At 43.1% G+C, this 22,083-nt stretch overlaps 1 protein-coding gene across 3 annotated transcripts in view; it reads right to left on the bottom strand.

The window, feature by feature from the left end:
• Positions 1-798: 798 nt before the first annotated feature.
• Positions 799-22,083, bottom strand: part of LOC111864382 (ejaculatory bulb-specific protein 3) — a 67,637-nt gene continuing 46,352 nt past the window's right edge. For 2 of the 3 annotated variants that reach the window (XM_033751414.1, XM_033751415.1), the window contains 2 exons: positions 2,923-3,121; positions 799-1,288 (listed from right to left, as the gene is read on the bottom strand). In XM_033751414.1, the coding sequence (XP_033607305.1) occupies positions 1,146-1,288; positions 2,923-3,121 (342 nt within the window). In that variant the 3' untranslated portion in view covers positions 799-1,145. Of the gene's footprint in view, positions 1,289-2,922; positions 3,122-19,739; positions 19,926-22,083 lie in introns of those variants that run through there. The other variant, XM_023851594.2, reaches the window with a different exon arrangement.

The raw sequence follows: 22,083 nt of genomic DNA on the forward strand, positions 1-22,083 counted from the left end.
ACGTTTGATTCTATAAGCTAATTTGCTGTAGTATTCTTCGTGACTTGGAGTGGGCTTATACTTCAACTGCACAGTTTGCCATTGAATATCCTTGTATGTTAAACAGTATTTCAGCATTCAACAAGATTGATGAGGCCACAATTATATTAAATTCATTCCATATGGATGAAATATAAATCCATCTAAATGAGTGGATGTTAGTGATTCTGAGTCAGTAGGGTTGAACACATCTATTAACTCAAGTTTAAAAAGAAACGCTTTTTAGAAATTTCTGTTTATTGTAAATTAATATAGCTGCATAGCATGGAAGGGCAGTTGACTAAGCAGACATTACCAAATTATCATCTTCCCTAGCAGTTGAATTAGAAAATGTTTTAAAAGCGAAACGAAAGTTTAGATTTAAGCAAAAGGCACTTCCACTGAATTCTCACTGACAAGGTCACTCCTTGAACAGGCTAAACCTTGCCAAAACAAAGTCACAAAAATATTCAGGAAACAGGTCTTATTTTATGGATGGTTGTACACTGGCTGTTGGCGTGTAAATGTATATCAACTTGAACAAGTCACATTCCATCTGGCAGCAAAATACAACAGCAGTACCAATCGCGACAGTTTTATGGCTGGATTAAGCAGGGCACTATACAGTGAGGATAACCCAGCATCTATAGTCCTGAGTGTTTCTCGATAAATCAAGGGTTATGGTAGGGTTGTTCTGGGACACATCTCTTTGTTGGAGATGCAGAGAAACTCCCCCCAAAATTCATGTAGGAGTCAGTCATACAAGTGACACCAACAACATATTAACGATCCATGTATTCTTTCAATTCATACAAAGAAAGTTTAAAAATTCTAACCAACGATTTGTTAGATATGAAATAAAGTTAAATGTTCTGAACATTTCAAATCCACAATGAATGATGGCCATATGAACTGCAACAGCTTAGAATTTTCATATTTTATTTTAATTACAATTAATTCTATCATGTTGATAATTTCAGCAAGAATAGAAATGAACTAGAACTTGGGAAACCAAGCTTCTCAAAAAGTTTCTCATTGGCCATTTCTTTAGATTTACACCAACCATCAGGAAAAGGAGTTCACCATTTTTCACAATCCCCTTCTTAACATTCATTCAATTTCTCTTTCTAGACGCCAGCATATTGTTTGACAATCTTGTTCCACTCCTTAGGGTAGTTCCGCTGGATGTGCGATAGGGTCCTCTGGATCTGACGCATCTCATCAGGTGTGCACTGAGGGCAAGACCCTCTCAAGACGAGTGGAGCGAGAGCTGTGAAAATGAAACAGAATACTCTATATGTTATGTCAGAGCAATGCTGCACCAGAAACTTGAAAGCAACCGTGGGGTTAACACACACTAACTGGTTTTCATATGACATACAGTTCAGTTCATGTTTAACCCCTGGTGCCATAGGAATTAATGTGTTATGTAATTATTCAGTCTTACTTTGGGGGTACGCGGTAGCGTACAAGCCGGAAGGTCACAGGTTCAAGTCCCGATGAGGTCATTGGATTTTTTTCAATTGACCTAATCCTTCCGGCCGCACCAGGCCCTGGGGTTTACTCAGCCTCTAACAGAAATCAGTACCAGGAATTAATTAAATGATTTTCATGGGGAGTGAAGCGCGGCCGGCTCGTAAGGCTGACAACCTTACCGCCATCTCTGAGCTGATTGTCAAGGTAATGTGAGACCCTTAACGTTTTACAACCCTATGGGCCTTCACGGCCTGGTAAGGGGAGAGCTTTACTTTTTACTTACTTTCAGTCTTACTTTGCAGTGTTATGGAAAAACCAACTCCTTGAGCAGCCGATTGTTATTCAGTCTGTCAAGACATTGTCTCTTATATTGAGCAAGTGGTAATGATGGCTGAAATATCAACTATCTTGCCTGAAGTTTTTGTTTTACTCAGTCTATCCAAGCAAACATGCATGGTTACTTCCTTCCCAATCCTTCAAATTAATTAAATATAACAATTCTGCCACATCAGTCAATGCAGAACAATTGCAGTTCTATCCTGTTTCCAAAACCCGAAATTTATCACAGCCCACCATTAAACCTGTTCTGAGGTACATAATTCCATTTCACATCCAGGAAATATGTTCATTAGGGTATATTCCAATGTTATCTTCTCATCACCTTTGGGTAAGTTTACTAACTTCCTCTTACCTGAGATTTCCCAACCAAATACCTATTCATTTCTCCTTTCTCATACTAAATTTTATATTCAGTAATACTCGAGGCATACTTAACGCACATATTATTTCATATTACACTGCTACATTCGGAAAAATTATATCAAAATCTTAAGTCAAGGAACGTAATGTTTGGTGAACGAAGAGGGTACACGTTAAATATCTTATTCAGAAATTTTAATGAGCAACCTACTGATGTAATTAACATCACTTCATGGTCGTGACATGGCTCAGGTGGTTAGTCACTGGCTTCCCACCACGACGGCGCGGGTTCGAGCCCGGGTCAGGTCAAGTGGGATTTGTGATGGACAAAGTGGCACTGGGGTAGGTTTTCTCTGAGTACTTTGGTTTCCCCTGCCAATCTTCATTCCACCAATTGCTCCACAATCACCATCACCTATCATTTGGGGCTGGTACAATAGGCCAATAGTAGCTGCAGTACCAAGTCGATTCATCCTCACCCCACTAAGAATAATAAAAAAATAGGAAAACATCACTTCATAATTACTGATATGTTATGAATTTTATGTAACAAATATCAGCCCGTGATATTGTCTGGTACATACAGCATAAAAGGTAAATGATATGTGCATTTCATGGGGGGAAAATACTATTCACTTCCATTTAATATCTGATGATTACTTCATGGGCTACCGGTTTGGATTTCGTGTTTCGAAACAGATTATGGGATAGCTGCAAATGCATACTCACTTTTAAGCCTTCGGCCTACAGGGTCACACGACGCCTCCCCCAGAGCACATTTTAGTTGCCGTTGAAGATATCGCTTATCGTTCAGGGCCCTCTCTAGGGCCTCGTCAGAGATTTTGGGTCTTCGTTCGTCCTGAGGTCCCGAAAGCGCCACTACGGCGAACAGGCAGACCACTATCAGGGCACACCTCAACGCCGCAGTCTGGAACAAGAAAAATTCTGCATTTTACAACAGTTCTTATGCTACAAGCTATCGGAAGGAAGCCTTGTAGGTATGGAGATGTCCCGAACACTGCTATTGTTTTGGGAAGGCCTGCCGTGTGGGTGTGAACGGGGCTCTGGAAGCAACTTCATCACGTACTACACATATAATAACAAGCCCGAGCAGGCCATCCGACCGCCCTCCCTTGTGGGTCAGTGTGTGCGCTCAGCTCCCGTAAATTGATTTGCGAAGGTGGGGGCGGATGCTGCAGGTACAGATGCCCCACAAAGAACCGGATACAAAAACACTGTCGCTCCAAATAACACGATTCTTTGACTGAATCAACGTAATTTTTATATACTGTAATTTGCAAATGCCGCTATTACTGAACTCCCTGGGTCGGTGCAAAATTACGCGTCGTCCAAATATACTTCAAGAGCCAGGATAGCTCAGTTCGTAAAGCGACTGGCTACGGGCAGGAAGTCAAAGGGTTCGGAGTTCAAGTCTCGGTGTGGGTAAGAATTTTCATTTCTCCATGTCGCCTACGGTCGTCCAGACCGGCTCTGGAGTCCACCCAACCTCCTATCCAATGGGTACCGGCAGTTCTCTCACCGGAAATAAAGCGACCAGGACGAGAAACTGAGCAATCACCTCCAGCTAGTACCGAGGTCAAGAAAATATGGATCTATACATTCGCTCCCCCCTACGTCTTCATGGCGTAGGGCTTAATTAGTTAAGCACCAGGAGAACTCACCTTACCAATTAGACCAGAATTTCTACCCCTTCCCGGTTGAAAACACATCGGATATCTTAAATATTTTTCGCGGATAATAACACAAAATTCTGAGATACTGTGAAGACAGCCTTCATGGGTGTCATAATTCTTAAAGAGTTACATTTACACCGTTCAGATGGCTAATGAATGGTAATAATAGGAACAAAACAGCAGCAGAAATTCCTTTAATTTAACAAAAAACAACAAAAAGAGGCGATGTAAAACGTTCCGCTCCTGATTGCACCCAGCAGACAATTAGGCTCTTCATTAATCTACCGTGTAAATAGGCGAGATTCATATCAACAAAACAAAAAACAAAACAAACTCCGTCGTTTTAGTCCGCACACGAACTATACCGACCGAGCGACCGCCGCTTGTCGGCGCAGTTAGTGCCAACTTTAGCGGACAGAGGATGTTGCGTGGTCAGCGCAACGAATCCCCACGGCCGTTAATTTCGGTTTTCTAGACCGGAGCCGGTATTTCCTTGAAATACTTCCTCAATTATCATTACGAGGCTGAGAGGACCCCGTTCCAGACCCAATACTTCTCAGAAAACAGAAAAAAATGGTAACGCCGGGAATCGAAACCGGACCTCTGGATCTGTAGCCAGGAACTCTAACCACTACACCACAAAGGCGCGACTCGCAAATGTTCTCTCATCGTTTCCGATTTACAGGGATTTAAAAAAAAAGAAATGTATTTGTTGATTTCTGCGAGGCTTATTTAACGATGCTCACTCACTTAGACTGTACAGCACCGAAAGGTAAAAGATTAGTGAGTAATGAATTGGAAAGCTGTGGAACGAAACTAGTTCGGTCCAATCTGAGGTGCTGCATTATCTCCGCTTAGAGGAGAGCAGGTCTCCGGGTCCAGATTTGAACCCGAAGCCTCCCGAATACAAAGCCGAAGCAAATGACAATTGAGAGAGATATCAATGCGAATTCCTTTCCCCATTACATGGCATGAAAAACGTCAGAATATTTTCAGCTAACTACAGACCATGTTAGAAGCAACTGAATGTACTGTTTGTAGTATTTTATTGCAAAGCCAATAAACAGAATAACAATTATGACACATTTGAGCCATGTCAATTACGTACGCAATTAAATTACTGTAATATATCTTAATTACTGGAGAAGTATGTACAGTAAATGAACAAGATCATTAGTTCCACGTCATTATAAAAACATTGAAAAGATAATCAGATAAAATGAAACTAAGTTTTTTTTTTATATTTACTAATTTATTTATTTGTGATTTATTTAACGATGCTGTCAATAACTCCGACTATACAGCGTTGCAAAATTTCCACACTGAAGTGTCAACAACGCACTTCAGTTTCGAAAGTTATGTGTGATTAAATTAACATTCTTCGATTTTGGAGTTGCGTGTGTTGGGAAGCTTTCCGTTTGCAATACAATTATTTTACAAATGCGTTTTCTCAGATTCCCTTCAATATATTCATGTTCAGTTAACTTCCTGAATGTGCCCTTATGTTAAATTGAGCTCCATTCGCTAAGACTAATGTAGAAGTGGAAGCAGGCCTACAGCAATAGGCATTCTTATCGGAGGCGAATGGCCAGCTTTACACTCCGTCCGCTTTAAACTCAGAGGCAGAGCCCAAGATGTCCACTGAGCTGGAAGCCGAGTGGGCCCGAGAAACCGTCTGGATGTGGTGGGGAGGAGACATATCTGCCTCCGCCAAAATCGAACACAGGTCCTTCAGTCCAAAGCCAGTCACTACTCTGACTGAGATACCCTGGACATTCATGGCCATTTACTTTGATACTGTTTTATTGTTTTGTAACAGATCCTGAAGATTGAATCTGTACAATCCTCCCAGATTTCGATGAAAATTACCAAAATACATGGCATTACATCACAGAACACAGAACTTTTGAATCTGACATGTTTACAAGTTTCGAATAATATGAAAGCGTAGTGGTTGAGGCACTATGCTACAAGCCGGAAGGTCGCGGGTTCAAGTCCCGATGAGGTCATTGGATTCTTTTCAATTGACCCTAATCCTTCCAGCAGCACTATGGCCCTGGGGTCGACTCAGCCTCTAACAGAAATGAGTACCAGGAATTAATGACATAATTTTCCTGGGGAGTAAAGCGCGGCCAGCACGTAAGGCTGACAACCTTATCGCCATCTTTGAGCCTATTGTCTAGATAATGTGGGACCCTCAACGTCTCACAACCCTATGAGCCTTCACGGCCTGGTACAGGGACAGCCTTACTTTTACTTTACTTAATAAACAACAGTACTGGGTCAACGTTATTTCCAGTCAGTGAATTTTAACGAATTTGAGTACCTGTTCTGGATGAACTTAACAGAATTAGCCGTAGTCCTACCTGCATAGGAAGGGCAATATCTGAGAGGAGCTTAGAGAAAAAATGCGTCAAAATATGTGGTCAAACATAATCTAAGTAGCTGATAAAATATTTTTAAATAAATCCGGAAATAAAATTATATATATACAGAATATTCTGTCACACAAAAACACAAAGAAAGCAAAGCATGTACTTAAATTTTTAAAGTATACCCACGCTACGTCGGCTTACAACTTTTTAAGCCGGATAGCCTTAAAACTTTGAGTAGCCGTTGATCTACATGTGCAGGAAAGCGCTGGATGTAACTGGATTTTGTTCTTTTCTGGAGCGTGGGAGGGGGGGGCCTACATTGTGCACCATCTCTCTCCTGGCCAGAGGCGATCCCCCCACTCAACCAAGCCCTGCTATTGGTGAGGAAAGTTGACTAAATCATAATGGAAACCATTCGGTATACAGCAGCTCTGAAAAGATAGCGCTGTTATCTTCTAACCCAGTATTACGTAAACACGGTCTCCCTTCGCTTAGGATCTGCTTCAAGTGTAATCCTGTAGTGATAATCCAGAAAACATGGCTGGAGAACTGTGCTGCTTTTTCGGTGAAACTTGTAACTAGTTCACACTTCTCTGCCACAAAGAACAGTAAACTGAAGGACTACGATCTCAGTTACCGATTTCATTTACCGGCTAGGGTAGAAATTTCCCTTGGCCGTCACGTCCTGCCCGGTTTCGCGGGCTACCCAGCCAGTACAACGGATGGGGGTGCGCCTTCCCGAGGGACAATACGGCCGGAGAACAAAACTGACCGTTCACCTACATTTCGGCCTGAATTCTAAACTGCGATCAGATTTACCGCCACGCACCATACCATGTATATGCGTATATGGTATGGGGCTTGGGAACAGAGACATTTTCTTCTCTTAATGAAACATCGACAACAGTGTAAATGTTTATTCCCTTCCAATATATGCAACGGTAATAGCCGTCTTACACAAAAATTTGAAAATTCAAAACCGCCTGCAAATTTTATGACGAAAAAAGGTACATTTTTTACATAATATTTAGTCAGAAAAGGAATAAGCGGCCTCCGTACTCTAGAGGTAACGTTCCCACCTCATGACTCGTGGAACGCGGGTTCAAATACCCGGCGGAGGTCGTCGAATTTTTAAGGGCGGAAAAATTCAGGGAACAAGTCCTCCGGGAGGGACTTTAAGCTGTGTGTCCCGTGTCGTAACTTTACGACACGTAAAAGAACCTCATATCCCCAAAGGGGATCATTGAGCCAAATTCCAGGACGTTTCCTGCCCAACAATAGTCTCTAAGGCCTCTGATAGATGGGGGAAGCATTATAGACACCGCTAAGCAAGTGACCGAACTCGCTTGCTCGGCGGGACTGATGGTACGCACCATTTATCGGTAGGGTAAAGAGACTGGTAGAATATCATAGAGGGAAGCACAATAGATCAACTGGTCGCGGTGCATGGGGAAACCCACCCTCTCTAAATACCTAACTAACTAACTAACTAACTAACTAACTAGTCAGAAAAGGAAAGTGTTGTGTTTAAATGATCAACATACAGTGTATATCAACTGCGTGGTTTGTGAATTTTTGCCCACGCAATATAGAAAGAAGCTAATTAAGATGAATAGACGCCTTACATATTCACTCATCACCTAAAACTCAGTACAAAAATATAGCTTCGAATTTTCCCGTTCTTCTGAACAAGCAAATACTCGTACTGTTCAATTTATTTGTAACTTCTTTAAGTAGAAGATACACATGTCGCATATATTTCCGTAAGTACGTTTGCAAGAACAGCAAGAAGCACCTGTTAGTTTCGTCATTCAGTTATTCAGTATTAGTGGGGGTACGTTTCCCCATGCACCGCGACTAGTAGTCTATTGTATGTCCCCCTTTAATTTCTACTGTCGCCATACCCTACCGGTACAGGTGCTCGCTATCAGCCCCTTTCTGCCAAGGAGGTCGGCCCTCTTCTGGCAGTGGTACCCTATAACTTCCCCATCTACCGGAGGCACTGGAAACTACTTGGGCGGGAAACTATTTGCCTAATTTTGCTCAGAGGTCTCCTAGAGACATGAGGATCTTTTACGTGCCGTAAAGCTACGACACGGGACCCACGGCTTAAAGTCCCTCCCGGAGGACTTGTTCCCTGAATTTTTCCGCCCTTAAAAATTCCACGACCTCCGCCGGGTTTGAACTCCCGTACCTTGAGTCATGAGGTGGGAACGTTACCTAGTTTCGTCATGCACGTCTGTCCGCATGAAACAACATGGTTCTCATCAGATGGTTTATCGTGGCAGTTTATATTGCGGTTTTACTAAATTCCGTCGACAAAAAAAAAAATGGTTACAATCGAACAAAAATAACGGAGACTTCACAGAAGACCAAAATGTGTTTTTTGACGATATCTCGTCTTGTCTCCTCCACTGAGGACAGCACAATATGGTTGCCATGACAGCGAATTCATGCAAATTGCATTCATGAAAATCACAAATGAAATACCTGACCGAGCTTCAAATGTTACTTTATACGCACGTTTCCTACCTCCTTCAGTTCGGTACTTGAAACAAATCTCCTTACATGCTGTATCTTTATTGGTTATAGCTGTATCTTCAACTTCGCCAAATTTAGCGGATACAGGGTGTCGCGTGGTCAGCGCAACGGATCCCCATGGCCGTTAATTTCAGTTTTCTAGACCGGAGCCGCTATTTCCTTCAAATTGCTCCTCAATTATCATCACGACGCTGATTGGACCCCGTTCCAGACCCTCCACTTCTCAGAAAATCTGGTAGCGCCGGGAATCGAACCCGGGACCTCTGGATCTGTAGCCAGCAACTCTGACCACTAGACCGTAGAGTTGGCACTAACTTCGCCGTCAAGCGGCGGCTCTGTCGGTATTGTTCGCTTGCGTACTAAAACCACGGAGATGCACGTATCTTCACACTTTGTAAAAAACTGATGAATATACAAATAGAACAAACAAAATTATGCACCGAATGGGGGGGGGGTGAATGTGGGCAGAATAGTTGCAAAATTCATTTAAGGTATAAGCTTTTAGCTTAAATAAGATTGGAAGCATCATGAGCCAAGAGAACTGCCTAACAGTTTAAATAATAAGTAAAAAAGTAAAGCTATTCCTGTACCAGGCCGTGAAGGCCCATAGGGTTGTGAGACGTTGACGGTCCCACATTATCTAGAAAATCAGCTCACAGATGGCGGCAAGGTTGTCAGCCTTACGCGCTGGCCGCGCTTTACTCCCCAGGAAAATTATTTAATTCCTGGTACTCATTTTTGTTAGAGGCTGAGTCAACCCCAGGGTCATAGTGCGGCTGGAAGGATTAGGTCAACTGGGAAAAAATCCAATGACCTCATCGGAACTTGACCCGGCAACCTTCGGGCTTGTAGCATAGTGCCTCAACCAACTACGCTACCGCGTACCCCTAGCTTAAATAATACATAATTTATTTCTGCCACTATATATAGCGCCTGCCTGCATTTCGTAACGTCTGATATTTATAGATGGTTATTCTATTGCACACCAAAGTGAACGGAGAAGTTCATGGAGGTAGGCACAGGCCCACTGGGGCTGTAGTGCCAAGAAAAAAAAATTCTACTGCACAGATTCGATTTCTTCTACTACATTTGTCACGGACGTATTCATATTAGCCCACTCAGCCACTGCATGCAAAGCAAATTATAGTAGGCCTATAGACCTACAGGAACAAATCTCGAATGAAAGTATTGACAGACTATTACAAGGCGCCGGAGGCAAACTGCCTAGCAGTTCATTTCCAGACAGAGGAAGGTGGACATTTATGGCGAAGGGAGAAGTAATTTGCAACCAGAGAAGGAAATGCAGTCTAATTTCATGTCTGTGTACATTTTATGTTACCGAGAAAAAAGACAGACAACGTAGAAAGTGTGTTTATAATGTTATTGCTTACTTCTCACTTCTCCAGCAACATAAAGTAAACAAATGTTTCAGAAATACTTTTATGCCCTTCTGGTATCTCTTGCACATAAAAGTTCTTGTTACAGACTTTATACAACTCTAAATACGAATTAAATTAAAATCAGCCTACTGCGTCGCCATTACAAAATTTCATCACACAGTTCTTACGTAAATGTTACAAAACCCTCATTAACATGATAATTCAACAGCCCATCCCATCTTATAACACATTTACAGAGAATTATATGAACAGTGTTTTACGCTAAGCCATGCTTATTACACAAACCATTAGAGCAGCCAGCTGGTGCTAATCGGATGGGGGTTCTCTAGAATTACATTTATACGTGTTTATCAGTTCCTTCATGTCCTTCTGCTTTCTTCACTGGGTTTCGAGAAGTGTCTCAGGAACCACGTTTCCCGCTGATTTCATTCTGTATTAATAAAATTCTGTGTGTTTAATATAAGAAAGAATAAACACTGTCTCCTGAGTAGTCTCTTAGTTGTTCAGTGTTAAACGGGTCCGTGTCCTCACGTTGCAGATGGAAGAGGCAGTCTATAGATGCTGAAGGAGGCTGCAAATATATGGAGTACAGAGAAATGATAGCCGAAAGGGGGTGATCTTGTAGCTTGGAGGTTGGGCCACACTATCAGCCCCATACCATATAAAATGTTACGAAATATTACATGGATACTGACATTTTTTTAATTCGGATAGTGGGGGGTGGAGTCAAGCTGGGTCCACTCGGCACGTCGGCCACTGATTGGCATATTATACCTGCCCGGGGTGATTATGATGGAGAATTTGGTGGAATGAAGATTGGCAGGGGAAACCGAAGTACTCGGAGAAAACCTGCCACAGCGCCACTTTCTCCACTACAAAACCTACATGACCTAACCCGGGCTCGAACCCGGACCGCCGGGGTGGGAAGCCAGCAACTAACCGCTTGAGCTATGGCGCGGCCTTGACACTGACACTTGCACGGTTAAAAGCTATCAGTCGAGAAGCCTTAAGGTAGGAGCCCATAGTTAGACCTAGGTGTAGATGGAAGTTATTCCCAGAACTTCTTGCTTACTTTCTTATTTAACCCCGCTGTCAGTACCGAGACCATCTTTTTTTCTTGGGGTGGGGTGAAACTCAGTCCACTTGATACGTCGGCCAGTAACTGGCATATTGTACCAGCACCAGACGATAGATAAGTGTGGAGCAGTCAGTGGAGTGAGAATTGGCATGGGATACAGAAGTACCATTCGTCCACCACAAATCCCACATGACCTGACCCGGGCTCGAACGCGGTCCGCCACGGTGGGAAGCCCGCGACTAACCGCCTGAGCTATGTCACGGCCCCTATCGAGACTATACAGCGGTGATGTTTTTCGAGGGACATCTTCCCGTCTTCCCTCTGCCCCCCGGATACGTATTAACCAGATAATTTACTACGGACTTCTCACGCATGCGCATCTCACAACACTTTGGATGCGGCGCACCCGAGTTCCTATATAAATACTGATGTTTGCACTGCATTGTCTAACCTTCATAACGCGGAGACAAACATGTGTTACGGATGAGGCCTTTAGAGAAAGTTAAGGTAACTTCCAGTTGGCCAACAAGCATTGCTTTAGCTCACGTACTCATGGCCGATCTGAGCCACATCCATGCGTTCTGTTTGTTCATGAGGTAACAGAACACAGTTCAGCCAGCCAGTCACCCAGTCGTTATGAGTTCTGTACCCTTCACCTACGTCCATCAAGCCTGACATAACAAATAACCAAGTTACGAAATATCAACACGTAATGCAATTATTTTTAAGTACCATGAAATAACAAGCAAATCAAGTATAAAACACATTCCTATCACGCAAAATTATCTCATATCGATGTACGATATTACGAGTAATACGGCTGTTAACGTGCAAAATGTTAATGTCATATGTAACGGACTGAATGTATCAACGTGGCGATAAATTTAGTGGTATTTGCAATGAAGTCTCACTAAATGTCCCGTAAATCACAGGAACATAATTCGTTGCAGCAGAGTTTTATGGCAGCTGCCAGCGTATAACTGCTGTGAATATGGATGAGGGTTTTAATTTATAAATGCCCTCACACATCTTCCAGGGCGGGATAGCTCAATCATTAATGTGACCAGCTAAAGGCCAAATGATGGAGAATTCTTTTTAGATTCATCACCATGTAGTAAATGGCTGGAGCGCCGCCCCGTCTCCTTCCCAACAGATACTGTTACTGCAACGCCGACCACTGAACCATATTTAGTTGAAATTTTGAATTGGAGCATTGTGTTGTCATTAACCTCATGAAGCGGAGTCCCTGATAAGCTGATACCTGCTCAGGTGGTTAAGAAGTTCCGTGCCTTCTACAGAATCAGAATGTTCAATCGCATGCTCACAAGAGCCCACCTGTAGTCCCTATCCTGCGGGAAATAAAACCAGTCCACATTAAGCCCGAAATCCTGTGTAACTTTTCATAACAAACTGAATTCTTAGGGTGTGAAGTTAAAAAGCTGGAGAAGCACCCCCTGTCGGCTGTTCGCCGCTGGTTATTCATCATATGCGCAGCTACCTTCATATCTGGAGGCTCTCCTCATCCTCGCTCCGAAAATGCACCATGCCGAAAAGAGAAGAGACTAACTCCGTGATTTTAGTACGCAAGCGAACTATACCGACTGAGAGACCGCCGCTTGTCGGCGAAGTTTTTAGTGCCAACTTTTGCGGACAGAGGGTGTCGCGTGGTCAACGCAACGAATCCCCGTTACTTTCGGTTTTCTAGACCGGAGCCGCCGCCATTTCCTTGAAATATCTCAATTATTATTACGAGGCTGAGCGGACCCCGTTCCAGACCCACTACTCATAAAAAATCTGGTAGCGCCGGGAATCGAACAAGAACCTCTGGATCTGTAGCCAGAAACGCTGACCACTATATCACAGAGGCAGTACGAAGAGAAGGGACACGATTATGAGTTTATAAACCTTGTAATCGTATAATCCTCGCCTGAAAGTAAATTGCTTATGTTACAAATAGTACGATATTGTCATGTGTATGAGTGACTACAGACGGGATCCGCCTTGATGATCGGATTCACTGAACACTTACAGAACGTAACTACAAATAATTACATTCTCACTGAGTTACTCACTCCAAAGTTCACTGTAACCACAGCACACACAAAGTCCTCTCAGTTTGCTATTGTCACGTATATTGGTTACGTGGCTAACAATTAATGGGTTCTGGATTAGATTAATGATTTATTGAACACTCACCAGTCGTAACTACAAACAATTATAACACTTCAAAAGATTACTGGAACAATAACACATAAAATAGTCTTCAACACTTCAACTGTTTTCTGTGTCAGTCTATGTTACGACCGACGGTCAGTCGGCCAGTCTATCTTGGAATAAAGCACCAAACTTCAACTATTGTCAAAGTCAAAGTCACATTGCGACTGACGGTCAGTCAGTTAGTAAGTCCTGATGTCGAGCCCCATCTGGGGCTCATGACCAGATATTAATTATTGCCGTTTGACAGTTACGGTCTTGTTTCTGTGGGGCGCCCTCTCTGACGAGAGAACGGGTCTGTCTTTTGTATATGCTGCTGGCTCTTGCCAGCGCAGTCTTTCTCAGGTCCGAGTCCCATATTTTACTGTCTCAGATTTTAGACTTCCCTTTTCGTCGCCTCTTACGACTCGCAGGGGCATGGAGGAGGTATTCGATCCCGCCTCCACACGGAGTTTCAACTACTGGATGCTCCTTGTATGATGTTATGTTACGGCGAACCGTGTAGAAGTCACCTCTTTCAATAGTACATCTATTGCATTCTTAGCAGTTACTGTGCTTTGAACGATTCATTGCCGTGGATATCGGCTTTCAGTTAGTTAAAGTTACACTGCGTGCAGTGGATCATTAGAGCCGTTGCGTAGCAACTGGTGTCTATTCTTGAACGCTTGGAAACGTGTTTACCTATTCGCTTCCTAGAAACGGCCAAATCTGTCACACCACGTCTTCACCAGTCGTTGCCCGGTGACATACCAACAGTGTCCCTTGTTTCCGTGCTCACGTCCTTACTGGCTGGGGACTGTCTCATAACTCACCACACCGTCTTGCTTATAACATCGCGACACGTACCGCACAGAAAACACTGTTCCTCTGTTGCTGTTGCCAATTGTTACCATGCAAACATGCTTATTTGCGAATCCGTTATTCAGTAATGGCTGTTGTATTTTTGCTTATCTTGTGATAGTTGCTCAGCAACGGGTCTGCATGCCACAGTATGGTTCATATTGAGACGAAAGAAGACAGGTTTGGGTATGCTTTGTAGCTGTTCAAATATTAATGTTTTATTAATTCAAATTCAGTTCTCTTTAACCATGATTATTATTTTAGTTCCAAGGGGGTTTTCTTGCATCCAGGCCAAGTGCTTCATGTTATGCCATAAAAGGGATATTACACTTATACTGTGAATGAGAAACAATTTGCAACGAATGCTTAGACCTTTCAAGTCAGGAACTAAATTTCTAGCATTTATAATTTCAGAAGTTACGAGCTGCACTGAGCTGAATAATGTGACTTCAGAAGGGCCTATTTAAAAAAGAAAATACATTTTACAACTCATAACGGATGTCTGAATTCCCTGGCAAGTTAACAATTTGAAACAATTGTACATTTTCGATCCTGGACACAAAGGCCAGCCGAGGGCGGTCTGGGGGTCGAATTTGGTGACTGGAAAAAGAGTAGCCGAATTTCTAGCCCTAGTCTCGAAAGGGGGCTCCAGGACCAATAGGAAAGTTAGTAATGTCTTTCTAGAGTAATAGAGGGGCCAAAATGACGAGACGAACATTTTTTCTAGGGGAAATATGTCAATAAAAAAGAGTGAAGGGGTATGTAGGAGGGTGACGGGTGGAGCGTGTGACGATTGCGATAAAGAGTAAAGAAAAACCTGTTCTTTCAAAATGCGAGAGATAGAAGTGAAAATGGCGCAGAGTTTCTTTCCGCAGGCAGAAATTCCGCGAGATAAGAACCTGCGCCTACTGGCAAGACCAAGTACACGTTGCAACAATTGTACCTGAGACACAAATGGCGTACACATGAAAAGCCCCAGAAGCAGCAGGTGGGAAGTCTGCAGCCTGAACGCCGCTTAAATCATATTAATTTGCTTGTAGCACCTCAGGCTAAGTAGCGTTAAATGAGTAAATGGAAAAGAGTTAAACTGAAGGGATGGGGGGGGGGAGCGTTCGTGTCTTCATTTAAGAGCTATCCCGGAATTTGCCTCAGGGACTGAGGAAAATCCCGAGAATCTCAGTCGGTATTAGAAACGGAAAACTTCCAAATACCAGCCACAAGCTTTACCACTCTTTTTTTAATTACGTAAGCATTACATACATCCTCGCATATGCTAGCTACTTTAGAAAGTAAAAGGTAAAGGAAAATTTGTCCTTGTGCTTATTGTTTATTATTGCCAGTGGGGTGGGACTAAGTCCCTTGCACTGCAGCCACTTTTGGCCTATTGTACCAGCCCCAGATGATGGGTGAGGGTGATTGTGGAGCAATTGGTGGAATGAAGATTGGCAAGGGAAACCGAAGTACTCGGAGAAAACCTGCCCCAGCGCCACTTTGTCCACCACAAATCCCACTTGACCAGACCCCGGGATCGAATCCGGGCCGCTGCGATGGAAAGCCAGGGACTAACCGATTGAGCTATGGCGCGGCCCTGTCCTTGTGCCATGAAGACGTATGGGTGAGTGGATATATAGATCCAAGTTTTCTTGACCTCGGCACTAGTTGGAGGTGAGTGGTCAGCTTCACGTCCCGAATTCTTGGCCGTACAGGGACTCGAACTCTGATCCCTAGGTCCTTCGGCCCGTAGCCAGTCGCTATACCGACTACACTATCCCAGTAATAATTAACCTACATATGTAAAAGATTAAACTCTAATTTTTTTTTCCTTGGCACTACAGCCCCAGTGGGCCTAGGCCTACCTCCAGGAACTTCTCCGTTCACTTCGGTTTTTCTAGATCTTACACATTCGGTATGGCTCCTTGGGCGGGTGATCAGCTCGTCGCAAGGCCTCTACCAATCTCTAAATTAGCCTGTCAAATTGTTTAGCGAAGTTTGATCAACTACAAAACTTTTAAATCATCTTTCAGAATGATAAAAAAATCTGGAAATTCATGAACAACAATGGATACCCTCCGGCTGGCTGAGATCTTGAGTTTCCTAGGCCCAAAGTTCAATGACTCGTGAACTTAAGTAAGCTTTCGTCACTTTGCTTCTTTCCTGAACCGTAATCACTCGCGTTATTTCATTCGACGTTAAATGTTCAGACAAATAGTCTTTGACGGCTTCTTGCTTGACTCTGTATTAGTCTTTGAAGATGGAGGCAGTACGTTTCACCGAAACATCGGTAAACTTCCACCGAACTATACAGCGCTACTGCCCAGAATATACAAACAATAAATAACTCCGTGACTTTAGTCCGCAAGCGAACTATACCGACAGAGCGACAGCCGCTTGTCGCCAAAGTACTCGTTAAGTGCCAACTTTGGCGGATAGAGAGTGTCGCGTCGTCAGCGCAAGGAATCCCTACGGCCGTTAATTTCGGTTCTATAGACAGGAGCCGCTATTTCCTTGAAATAGCTCCTCAATTATCCTCATGAGGCTGAGTGGACCCCGTTTGCAGACCCACTACTACTTAGAAAATATGGTAGCGTCGGGAATCGAACCCAGGAACTCTGACCACTAAACTACAGAGGCGGTTTTTCACACTCTTCAATTTATATTTGTTCCACATCATATCGATGCTTTTCGTAAAATTCTCATAGCTAACAAACATAGAGGATTTATATTTGTTCTGAGCTGTACAATACGGGTAGAATTTGCCATAAAACGTAGGGGACATTTCTTTTGGCCGGTCAAGGCCATTCAATCGGCATTCCTGTTCCAATAGGGCTAACCCTCGCTACCTGCTGTCTGCTTACCGCCCAACAAACGTAACTGCACTATAAAAACAAAAACATGCACAAAAGCATTTATGTTTTTTTTTATTGCTAGTGGGGTGGGACTAAGTCCCTTGTACTGCGGCCACTTCTGGCCTATTGTACCAGCCCCAGATGATAGGTGAGGGTGATTGTGGAGCAATTAGTGAAATGAAGATTGGGAGTGAAAACCGAAGAACTCGGAGAAAACCTGCCCTAGCGCCACTTTGTTCACCACAAATCCCACTTGACCAGAGCCGGGATCGAATCCGGGCCGCCGTGGTGGGAAGCCAGCCATTAACCGCTTGAGCTATGGCGCGCCCGAAAGCATTTATCTTAGTAATAAACGACTATAAATGATTTCATTTAGTAACATCAGGTCTTTCTGAATTTGAAGTCTGGTACAGAGTCATGAACATTTCCGAAGAAATCACTAGCGTGCATTCATACGGCACTCAGAAATTTTATCCCACATTTGTACCAATAAAACAAAAGTACATTCATATTCATAACTGAATCGGAAGTGAAATGATACAGCAGCACAGACGCTGGCTCCGGTATAACGTACAGCACGAGTAACCACAGGAAACCCCGCTGCAATGTGGTTACGAAGCACGGATACGTGCATTCCTCACCTACACTGAACAATACCAAACAAGGTCGTTTGAAGTACAAAGGAAAATTTGAAATTCGTCGTAAAGTTAAGTAAATTTACTCTAAGCACGAGACAAAGACGCTTATAAATGCATCAACTAAATGCACCGCCCAGCAGTACAGTATTCTTTGCCTGCATAAATCTATAATTGATTTAATTTGTTATACGCACTCTGCCGATCACAATGGCTAGGCTGTCTAAGGCATGACATGTCTTCACCCACTCAAATACTGGGATCGTGGGTTAAAATCCCACTCGAGGAATGGATATCTGCGTTTGTGCTGTCCTGTATAGGTAGTGTCCTTGCGGGGGGCTGATCCCCCGACTAAGGAGTCCCACCGACTATCTATATGATTAAGAAACTGTAAAAGTGAGGCCAAGGTTCATTAAGGCCTGTAGCACCTGTAGATTTTTATTATTATTATTATTACAAAGAGTTCTAGATTTCCTTCATCTTCTACATCTCCCAAGGATCGCGTCAGTTCTGTTCCGTTTGAGGACCAACTCTTAAACATGGATCCTCTATAGATATTTTAGAGTAGGATTATTCATTCGACCTTGAACCACGGAATGGCGTCTATATGCACAGAACGCAACACTGAGAACCGTGGGCATAGCTTACATCCGTGCCTACAGAGTGCCTTCCCAAAGTTAGTGTGATCAGTACTTTGAAAACAAACATCACTGTGGCGGACTCAGCAGGCTCACACAGCTATTTCGGTGCTAAAGGCTACCAATTGGCACGATCCCCATCTTCTTCCGCCCAACTCGAATCCCCGCAACGTATTTATATAAAATTCAGCTTAGTGTTATTCAACCATCTCCTTCTCGGTGTTCTGGGCGGCCGTTTCACAATTAATTTATCCAGTACAAATGTGTATGCATTCCTCTTGTGTCCTGTATTAGTAATCTGCCGAGTCCATCCTAACCAAGATTGTGATCGACAGTTTCACAAGTGATACACCTTATTTGCTAGAACTTAAAAACGGTGTAAATATTGAATTAAACTGCAACAAACTCACTTTAAAATTTCTATTCGAATTATATAACTTTTATTCCACTATTATTCCACTTTTTAAGGTATCAGTAACAACATACATTTGAATAATCACTGCCTCAGGTTTTTTCCAAATATAAAGTATTTATAATTTTATGGTACCTTCAAGTTTCATGTTCGCGACAATGATGAATTATAATTTCATAATTAAGCTCCATATTATCTCATATCTAAATTCTGCTATCTGACTCACTCATGGAGCTGAGCCCTTCTTGGGAAGCCCCCAATTTTGCAGCCACTCAAGAACTTCCCAGCATTTTATGGAACCCGAAGGTTCATTACCGTGTTCACAAGAGCACTCCGGCGGTCTCTATCCTGAGCCAGATCAATCCAATCCGTACCATTCCATCCCATCTCTCTAAGATCCATATTAATATTATCCACCCACCCACGTCTTGGTCTCCCTAGAGATCTTCCTTCCGGCTTTCGCACCAGTATCCTATATGAATTTCTCCTCTGCCCTTTTCGTTCTACATGTCCTGTCCATCTCACCCTCCTTGACTTGATCATTCTAATTATACTTGGAGAAGAGTACAAGTTATGAAGCTCCTTATTATGCAGTTTTATCCAGTCTCCTGTCACTTCATCTCTCTTCGAACCAAATATTCTCCTCAACACCATGTTCCTCCCTTAACGAATTATGTTCATAATTATTTGTATCCAGGTATGAACATTTTAATTAGTTTAGGTAGCCTCTTTAATGGTGTACATATAATATTTTACAGATGTATCACAAAAATATATAACAGTAATTATTTACTCAACTCTAAGGAAGAACGGCCTTCAAGAAGAGACGCGGGTGTTACGCAATTTTTAACAGGAGGTGTCGAATTCTCTTACCTGTGTGCAAGAGTCGAGAGCCATGTTCTTCCCACAACAGTGGACGTTCAACTGAGGGTGATGGGCTCCGTGAGCGTCTACTTCTATCGGAACAATGCGCCGAAGGTTGAGTGTGTTTAGTGGGTCAACAGAGAAAGTGCTGCTGTGCTGTCGCCAGGGAATTTGATTCATCAATCTAAACAGGCGAGCCTAACTTTATCATCACGTGGGTCTCACGCACACTGAATCAATTATGACGTTACCAAATTCTCCACGTGTACAGGCATGCGAATAGAATAGAGATTAATAATTTAAACGTAAATGGATACTTCAACCTCAAGTGACAAGCAAACAATAGACGCTGGCGCGGCCATGAAATGTTTGTTCTAAGAAATCAGCTAACAAAGGTACGGAGTTTCCTGTTGCTAAGTCGACAAATCATTCACCCTTTGCCTCAATGGGAAGGAATGGGCTTTGTATCTTTAATGCTCAACTGTGCCTAAAAGTTTTAATTAAAAGGATACAAATAATAATCGAAATACACGTTTTGGGGCACGGCAAGAACGCCTTGAAGCTCTCCACCTAATATTACTGGGGTGATTAATTTTTTTTAATTTGCTTAGTGGGGGGGGGGTGGAGTCAAACTGGGTCCACTTGGCATGGCGGCCACTGATTGGCCTATGGTACCTGCCCCGGGTGATTATGATGATGCAGAATTTGGTGGAATGAAGACTGGCAGGGGAAACCGAAGTACTCGAAGAAAACCCGCCCCAGCGCCACTTTGTCCACCACAAATCCCACTTGATCATACCCGGGATCGAACTCGGGCCGCTGATCACGAGCTGATCACTCGCCCAAGGAGTCCTACCGAATGTGTAAGATCTAGAAAACCGAAGTGAACGGAGAAGTTCATCGAGGTAGGCCTAGGCCCACTGGGGCTGTAGTGCCAAGGAAGAAGAAGAAGAAGAATTAAATCCATAAGCATTGCAAGGGAGGGGCATTATAATACGTATGGGTCAAACAAGAAATGCAAACAACATTTCAGTGGGAAAATCTCAAGAGATTAAACCATCTGGGAAATCTATGAGTAGATGAAAGTTTAATATTAAATTGTATCTTACAGAAACAGGATATGAGGGTACTGACTGGAAGTGTCTCACCTGGGAAAGGGTTTGGCGGCCGGTATTTTGTGAACAGGACAATCAGAAGTCTCCATCAGCTGTGATACTACCAGCTTCTCAAGAAACCGTCTACCCATGAAGTGAGGTGAAGTTGCATTTACTTTACCCCTTCACGACCTATGTCATCTGTGCAGTTCCTAAACTGCAGTTTTCTTAGGATATCAGGTTTCCAGGTGTTTATGAAAAGTTCTATCTTCTGGGACATAACGCCGTGTAGTCTGTTAAAAGTCAACAGACTTTTCGGAGGAACATGTCGCTTGGCCTATTCTTCGACCTTGAAGACGGGGGGCAAAGTGATCTTCCGAAACGTCAGTCGACTTTCAACGGAGTAGACACAGTTACACATATAACCCGGGCCGAGCCATAGCTCAAGCGGTTAGTCGCTGTCTTCCCACCGCGGCGGCCCGGGTTCGATCCCGGGTCTGGTCAAGTGGGATTTGTGGTGGACAAAGTGGCGCTGGGGCGGGATTTCTCAGAGTACTTCAGTTCCCCCTGCCAATCTTCATTCCACCAAATTCTCCATAATCATAATCACTCGGGGCAGGTACAATAGACCAATCAGTGGCCGCCGTGCCAAGTAAATCCCAGAAGATAGAACTGTTTACAGATTTTTGGTACAGTAGAAGAAGAGATAATTCTATTGTTTTTTATTCTCTGAAATGCTTCAATTTTACGAACTTTAAAGCGGTTACACAGGAAAGCTTTTAAGTCAGGCTGCAGTTCTAATTGGCTGATACAGTAGAAATCCAGTTCTTGTTATTTGTTTCTCATGGAAGTATTCAGAACCTAACCTAATCAAACCCGACACAGAATTCCAAAGCAGGCGGACATGGCCAAAGGAACTTTCGAGTGCATGAAAGGGCAGATATGACACCCCCTTTAGCTTTCAGAAGCTGTTACACATTGGTCTATGCCCACAGGACGAATAAAAACAGCCATTTTAAGTCTTGGAATCGATACAAGTATCATGAGAGGTTCTTATAGCTTCTTAATGAGATAATAAAACTTTTCGACGTCTTAAAGAAATTTACAAGAAACGTGTGATGGTAGTTTCCCGTTATTTTGTTCCTAGAGCATCTAATTATTTTTAATTCGCTTAGTGGGGGGTGGAGTCCAACTGGGTCCATTTGGCACGGCGGCCACTGATTGGCCTATTGTAGCCTGCCCCGGGTGATTATGATGAT

This window comes from Cryptotermes secundus, unplaced genomic scaffold (genome assembly GCF_002891405.2).
Source record: "Cryptotermes secundus unplaced genomic scaffold, Csec_1.0 scaffold357, whole genome shotgun sequence".
Lineage (NCBI taxonomy): Eukaryota > Metazoa > Arthropoda > Insecta > Blattodea > Kalotermitidae > Cryptotermes > Cryptotermes secundus.